This window comes from Drosophila busckii, chromosome 3R (genome assembly GCF_011750605.1).
Source record: "Drosophila busckii strain San Diego stock center, stock number 13000-0081.31 chromosome 3R, ASM1175060v1, whole genome shotgun sequence".
NCBI classification, from domain to species: domain Eukaryota; kingdom Metazoa; phylum Arthropoda; class Insecta; order Diptera; family Drosophilidae; genus Drosophila; species Drosophila busckii.
The window spans coordinates 743323-751067 of record NC_046607.1 but is presented as its reverse complement, the minus strand read 5'-3'; the positions used below and the strand labels follow the sequence as shown (position 1 = coordinate 751067).

The window sequence follows — 7745 nt, the reverse complement described above, 5'->3', positions numbered from 1 at the left end:
TTAATTGAAGAAACAAGCAATTGTTTAGTCAACAGCCTGAGCGCCACAGAGAGTAAAAGAGAGGGAGAGCGCGAGAGAGAGAGAGAGAGCCGATTGTCGATTGGCGCTCGCCATTTGTCGAACGCTTGATCGTTGTTTTTATGCGTCTTTTGATGTTGTGTGTCTATCTGGCTCGCTGTCGTCTGCAAAATCATTTGGCGAAAAATTTTGCTTCGCTCAGTTTCAGTTTCGAGGGAAATCACGACGCGCCAACTTGTTGGGAAACACTCATGTCCCAGCAACGAATCGTCTACGCGTCGCATACAAAAAATCCACAAGGATTAAAACTGCAACAAACAACAGAATAAACAAGCTCAAGTACAAAAATACTATATATACCTGCCAATATAAATATATCTGTATATGTCTTGTGTGCATATATGTACATTGTGTTTTACATTTATCTTAATTATCACAAAGTGTCAAGCGATTTTACGGCTCAGCTCGAAAGTTGTCCTATGCCAACTAATGTGATGGATATATCTATACTACACTAAGCAAAAGTTAATAAATTTCTGAATAATTGCACAAAGTTGAAATATTAATTGCTTGGCATTTATTTTATTTTGTGCATGAGTGCCTTTGTGTGTGTGAATGTGTATGTGTGTGTGTAACGATTTTTCTAATACACATTGTCGAAAAGCTGTCTTTATATTTTTTTTGGTGTCTAGCTAAAAATAAATAAATAAAAAAGAAACAACAACAACTTTTATTTATTGCCCATATATACATATATCTAAGTATATACATATTTGTCTGTATGTATGTATGTAATTTTCACTTTTATTCTTGGCGCTAGTAACATTTTCAGCTTTAAGGCACAAGCAAAATAATGTCTCATAAAATTTATATAAAAAACAAATAAAAACGCAAAAAGACAAAGACACACAGAAAAAAGAAAAAAAAACCAAGTAAAAAGCGAATTAAATCGTGCATTTCATGCTAGCAAATAAACTAAACTATAAGCACTAAAAAAGTTTATTGAAGAAAGGAAAAAAAAGACAACAAAATGTCCACTACTACGCGAAGTTCGCTGACGAAAAAATCGTCGCTTTCGAAAAGTGGTAGCACCGACAAGTCAACAAAAGCAGCAACAAAATCAACTACATCAAAGGCAGCCAACACAACAACAGAGCCAACAACGGGGAGTGGCAGCAAACAGAAAATGCAGTATACCAAGACCAAGGAACGCATAGCCGATGGTAAAAAAGTATTTGAATTATGCATGCATATAGTACCGTAGTTATGACCTTGACACAATTGAAATCATATAAAGCTGTCATATGCATTATTTGTTTTATTGACATTCTTAAGATCATGTGTAAGTGGCTTATATATATTATAATGCCCATAATGAATTGTAGCTAGAAAAACATTGCGATTTTATTGGCGCATTACGCTCAAATTTGTACAATTTTTGGCGCAAATTATGACAATCCAAATGGCTGCAGACTGTGTGTTTTGTTATTTCTGTATGCCAATCAATTTTCGACTTTTATATGCACTCATTCAATACAACATTCTGTGTAATTAGCGTACAAAAAACTTGTGAGCCAGGGCCTGCGGGGGTGCAGGGGTGGGGGCTCGCTCCCCTTTTGCAAAACTGGCAAGCAAGCCAAGTCAAATATTGTCGATAGGCTTGCAACAGCTCGATAAATCAAATGCAAAAATTTATGTATATATAAATGTTCTACATTGCGTATACGCAATGACATCATTTGATTGTAGAAGTGCCGCTACCACCCACACACAAACTAACCATGACTGAGGTTTACGATGATCCCAAGACTGGCAAGCCCAACTTTGATGCACTGCGCTCGCATTTTCTGCTTGAGGGTCGCATTGAGGAGAACGTCGCTCTGCGCATTATCAACGAGGGCGCCGATCTGCTGCGCGAGGAGAAGAACATGATTGATGTGGAGGCGCCCATCACTGTGTGTGGCGACATACACGGACAGTTCTTTGATCTGGTCAAACTGTTTGAGGTCGGTGGACCACCGGCTACGACGCGCTATCTCTTTCTGGGCGACTATGTCGACAGAGGCTACTTTAGCATAGAGGTAATGTTAACCAGACACTCTTACTCTTTATTAGCAAAGTTTCAAACCACACTTGTATCTGTGCGTTTAGTGTGTTTTATATCTCTGGGCCCTAAAGATAACATATCCGGATACTTTGTCGCTGCTGCGCGGCAATCACGAGTGTCGTCATCTGACGGAGTACTTCACCTTTAAACAGGAATGTAAGAAGCCTTTAGCCTAGACAACCCTAAGGGCGCACGTTGCTTATAATTATTTTTGTTTTTGCTGTTGCTGTTGCATTGCAGGCATTATTAAATACTCGGAAAGTATTTACGATGCGTGCATGGAAGCGTTCGACTGCCTGCCGCTTGCTGCGCTGCTGAATCAACAATTTCTGTGCATACACGGCGGTTTATCGCCCGAGATTTTCACACTCGACGACATCAAGACGGTAATAAATTTGGCAGGTAGACTGCCTTGTTGAAATGTTTACAACATATGCACGTCGAGATTGTTTTGATATTCAACTCTATTGTTACATATACAAACACACAGCTGAATCGCTTCAGGGAGCCACCTGCCTATGGGCCAATGTGTGATTTATTGTGGTCCGATCCGCTGGAGGATTTTGGCAACGAAAAGGGAAACGAGTTCTTTTCACACAACTCGGTCCGAGGCTGCTCCTATTTCTTCAGCTATTCGGCCTGCTGTGAGTTTTTGCAAAAGAACAATCTGCTCTCTATAGTTCGAGCACATGAGGCACAAGATGCAGGGTAAGTGTTATAACAACTATGCAATCGTATAAACGTCTACAAGAAGAGTTTATATTTGTTTCTAAATGCTTTTAGCTACCGCATGTATCGCAAGAACCAGGTAACTGGCTTTCCCTCGCTGATCACCATCTTCTCGGCGCCAAATTATTTGGATGTTTACAATAACAAGGTATGAGTTGGCCAATGCGATCTACTTTACCAGCCGCGTTTGTTTATTTCTGCGCTATTTTTAAATAAAATTGTGTTTGCTGCATTGACGCGAATTTGATTCGCATTGCACCCGCTTGTAAAAATATATATATGCATATTCTTTTTCTCTCTCACTTTATATTCCATATCGCTTGTCGCGATGCTTGGGTGACAACCAAAACGCCAACATTTGACAAAAGGCAGCTGTGCTCAAGTACGAGAACAACGTAATGAACATAAGACAGTTCAACTGCTCGCCGCATCCCTACTGGCTGCCCAATTTCATGGACGTCTTCACCTGGTCGCTGCCGTTTGTGGGCGAGAAGGTAAGTCTATGCTCGTTATGTGCCTAATCTCAATGCACAAACTCAACTGTGTGTACTTTGCAGGTCACTGAGATGCTGGTGAATGTGCTTAACATTTGCTCGGATGATGAGCTTGTGGCCGGACCGGACGATGAGCTGGAGGAAGGTATGCATAAAATACTATTTACTTAAAGTCTAACTCTCTTCATCTCTGCATATTGTGGTTTATGTCGTATGAATGTTTGTCTAAATGTTGCCCACCGCAAGAGACTTTTCAAGCCAAACACAATATTACAAACTAATCTTTTATTTAAATCAAAAACTTACTTATTTTCAAAATGTATCTGCACACAAAATATGTTTTAACAAACTACAACTACAAACAACAACAATATCTACCTCACACAATGAACCAAAAATACATCCCTCTCTAACTGATGCTGATGGGTATGGGTGCGCTTAGAGCTGCGCAAGAAAATTGTGCTAGTTCCAGCGAACGTCAATAATAGTAATAACAATAATACGCCCAGTAAGCCAGGTAAGCCCAGTGTTCAGGCCAAGAGACGACCACGCCAGCCAGCACGCCGTAAGCTTTGCGAGCATGAAAAAGCTTTAACTGATCAGCTTTAACGCAAGCTTTGCCTAACAAACTTTGTTGCCCCAGCCGACTACTACTTGCTGCATTTAAGCTTGTGTACTTAGGATTACGGATCCAAATGACACGCACACACAAATCAACAAAAGACATGGTAAACTCAACTAATGGCATTCTACAAATTCTCAGCTTCCATGTCGGCGTTGCGCAAGGAAATCATACGCAACAAAATACGTGCCATTGGCAAAATGTCCCGTGTCTTTTCCATTTTAAGGTGAGCTCCAAATGCCTAACAGTTGCTCCTAAGTATTTCAAGTATTGTACAACCTTGCAGGGAAGAGTCGGAGAGTGTGATTCAATTAAAGGGCCTGACGCCAACGGGCGCATTGCCGGTCGGCGCGCTATCTGGTGGTCGTGATTCGCTTCAAGAGGGTAAGTTGTCATTTGAAATATATTGGAAATTTACAATTTGTCATTAAAATAGTCAATCAATAATCAATTGGCTTTTAAGAGAAACTACGCATTTTTTAAGTTTTAGTGAGTCTATTTACCAACACATTATCATCTTATGATTTTTTAGGATTGGAAAGTCCCATTTATTAATTGCTGACCAGTTTATCACTTTGAGGAAATCAAAATAGCATAACAGCTTTTTTTTTAGTTTTTATTTTTAAAACTTAATATATACTCTTGAGTTTTTTGAATTATCAATTTGTTTCACAAGTAAACTCATCGATAGGGATAATCACATAAACAAAAGCTTAGGCATTTCAAACGCCAAAAAAGATTTAATTAAACAAACCTTCGGATACTTAGAAATACTTAAACAATAATTTTTTATTCTAATAATTTGTAAATTTGCATGCCAATCTGTTAAAGCCCAGTGTAAAATATTATTTAGATGAGAAGCTTTCAGATTTATAATGTGAATATTCCAGTGCAGTCAGTAGAGTAATCGAGCCGCAGTCCAGCAAAAACGTGCTGAAGCAATGAAACCTGTTAAGTAGGTTGTACACTGGTCTGTATATTTAGTTTGACAAAACAAAAATTGATGCAATGTAACTTTTTGTTCTTCCATGAAAAAGCTTTAATTTTAAGAAAATGGACTGATCTGTATGATTTTAACCCATAGAAAATCCATAAATTGTGGTGACAAAACTGATACATTTTTGTTGTAATATTATCCTAACATAATTTTTTTCTTATTACATTTAACTGAAGTGTTCTAAAAGATCTTCATCTATTTCGCGACTCTCTCTCACACAGTAGCCGCTGCTACTGTTAAGCTACTGCTACAGCTGTTTATAAAATAAACGAAATTCCTCTATCTGCTGAATATCAGCTAGTATTTTAAAAATATTATTTATTTTAAATTCAATATTTTGTATTATTATTTCGATGAGCGAAACTTTTCTGACACCGTAAATTTACTTAATATTTATATAAATAACACAGACACATTATGTGAATACTTTTTATTGCTTTCTAATGCAGCTAACTATCATCAAAAATTATCGATTTTTTTTCTTGCAAGGAATTAAAAGTTACATAGATAAAATATTTGTCAGAATATACATGCCGACCACTGAATGAGAGTGCAAGCGTTAAAAAGCGTATCAAAAAGTTGCGAATTTGTTTTACCTCTCAGATTAATTTTCAAATTGATAACATTTTAAACTCAATGTTAGACAAATGTCAACGCTAATTGGTTTGTTGTAGGTCAAGATTTCTATAACAATTAAGAGTTAAATTAATTGGATTTAAAATTATCTTCTTGCAGCGCTGCAAGGTCTGACCGTCGGCTCACACATTCATTCGTTTGCCGAGGCTAAGGGCTTGGATGCAGTCAATGAGCGCATGCCGCCACGCCGGCCGCTTACGATGAGCGCCAGCAGTAGCAGCATTACAACAATTTGCAACAATACAACAAAAACAAGCAAGGATAGTAATGGCGATAGTAACAACAATAACAACAATGACAGCAACAGCAATAACGTGACCGTTACCAAAATAAACAGAACCGTTAGATCAGCAACAACTAGCAATGTGCGCAGCGGCTACACATCAAAAAGATTCTCATAGTTGAATTTTGCCAGCTGATTGTTGATTTTTAGTTAGTTTTTCTTTTTTCAGTTCAATGCATGTTATTGTATGTGCGTGTGTGTGTGTGTGTGTGTGTGTATGCGTGTTATTGCTAGTCATTTAATTATAATCTGCTGTTACAACTATTTGTTTTCTAATTCTAGTCAAAACTATTGCCCTTGCACACATACACACACACACACGTGCATGAGAATGCATCACAAATTACACAACATATGGAATTTTGGTTTGAAAGCCACACACACGTTTTAGAACCTACGCTCCTGCCTCAACTAAACCAATACTCATACTTAAAGCAATATGTATTAGCAAACAAATTTATACGTGACATGAATAATTTTTAATAAAACCTGACAGTAAATAGCGCAAAAACCGTATTTACACAGCTCTTATTGTTAGATCCAGCGAGAAAGGCAACAAGAGCTGTATGCTAACTGTTTTCTTTGCAGATGAAGGGTCGTGCGGGGGTGGAGGTGCTGAGCTGATTGCTGCTGACAATTCAATGTCAAACACAGCTGTTAACTTGACAAATTTGTTTCAGTCAGCCGCAATGCTAGTCAAGCGTAAATGATCTACAGCAAAAACCTACTGCTCATCATAAAATAATGCAGTGCAATAATTCAACAAATGACAACAACAATTAGCACTTAACGTCGTAAGAATTAAACCAACTGCCATTTAAAAACGTGCGCAATCGCCGCTTTGATAAAGAAAACAACAAATTGGCTAATACCCACTGTAGTTGCAACTACAATTTTAATAATTTGTAGTTGGAATTACGCAGGAATTGCTTAATTCACCGATTCAAATTATTTTATTTTAATTTTTCAAGTCAAATAATTTTAGGTGCATTGTTCCAAATAAAAATCCAATTGTTTAAGTAAATAAGCAAATATTTATTTCAGAATGTCAAATTTGTATCAGACGTGCCCACGTGCGCTATTGTGGGAACTTTTCATTTATATACTATTATATATAAACAATGAGTTGTTATAACGTTAAACGTCAATAGTGTAACTGTTAACCGGTTGCAATTTAAATAAAAAAAAAACTGAAAAATCCAATTGCTGTGAGATTATCTAAATGCAAGCCATTCATTTAAATAAAACTAATGTGCTTTATAAAATTCCCGCTAGCTCACAATAGTCTCAATTTCGTTTATAAAAAATGAACTTGCTTACGGTGCTTAAGTTGAAGGTTTACATTTTAGCATTGAGTTGTCATCTAAAAAAATGTAGTTGAAATTTTTGGTCGACAAACAACACGCATACGCACTGTGTGCCCGAACGTTTTAACAATTTAAGCACTAAACAAATAAAAATGAACTAACTAAGTAAAGCACAATAAATTCATCTGCAGCACGCAAAAGATACGTCAAGTGCTTTCACTGATAAAAGAACAAATCAGTCGGCGGACAGCAGCCGACATTAGCAGATTCACGTGCTAACTGCGAATCATAATTCAACAGATTGGCACAGAGCAAACTGCAATATAGCTTGTAAACGTCATAAACGCTTGCTCAATTGCTGGCCAAGTCAAAGAAACAGTAAGAAATTGCACGTTTCGCATGTCGCGCTGTTTTATTGCTTTATCAGAGAGCTGCAATTCTATAAATGATGCGAAATGTAAATGTAAGAAAAAAATACTCGTAAACTCAGCGGGTGGGCCTCTCCTCGACCCAAAGCTGGCGAGCGGCAGCGTCGTCGTGTGCCCACTTCGT

At 37.6% G+C, this 7745-nt stretch overlaps 1 protein-coding gene across 3 annotated transcripts; it reads left to right on the top strand.

Annotated features, from left to right (window-relative positions):
• Positions 1 to 202: 202 nt before the first annotated feature.
• Positions 203 to 6417, top strand: LOC108604425 (serine/threonine-protein phosphatase 2B catalytic subunit 1). 3 transcript variants are annotated; one of them, XM_017993890.2, is made up of 13 exons: positions 203 to 357; positions 839 to 1241; positions 1768 to 2099; positions 2170 to 2281; positions 2366 to 2511; positions 2616 to 2833; positions 2909 to 3002; positions 3223 to 3348; positions 3412 to 3493; positions 3791 to 3865; positions 4112 to 4196; positions 4257 to 4354; positions 5703 to 6417. In XM_017993890.2, the coding sequence occupies exons 2-13, from the start codon at positions 1049 to 1051 to the stop codon at positions 6002 to 6004; spliced, it is 1863 nt and encodes a 620-aa protein (XP_017849379.1). In that variant the 5' UTR covers positions 203 to 357; positions 839 to 1048; the 3' UTR covers positions 6005 to 6417. The 3 variants fall into 3 exon arrangements, with proteins under 3 accessions (XP_017849379.1, XP_017849380.1, XP_017849381.1); XM_017993891.2 differs by lacking the exon at positions 3791 to 3865; XM_017993892.2 differs by lacking the exons at positions 3412 to 3493; positions 3791 to 3865; positions 4112 to 4196; positions 4257 to 4354; positions 5703 to 6417 and having other exon boundaries at positions 3227 to 3342.
• Positions 6418 to 7745: the final 1328 nt, after the last annotated feature.

What these genes read in the sequence shown, in the direction of transcription:
- LOC108604425 (XM_017993890.2), top strand. Translation starts at nt 1,049, where the DNA reads ATGTCCACTACTACGCGAAGTTCGCTGACGAAAAAATCGTCGCTTTCG. An exon ending in CACTCGACGACATCAAGACG is followed by an intron (nt 2,512 to 2,615) that starts GTAATAAATTTG and finishes ACAAACACACAG; the next exon opens with CTGAATCGCTTCAGGGAGCC. An exon ending in TGCCGTTTGTGGGCGAGAAG is followed by an intron (nt 3,349 to 3,411) that starts GTAAGTCTATGC and finishes TGTACTTTGCAG; the next exon opens with GTCACTGAGATGCTGGTGAA.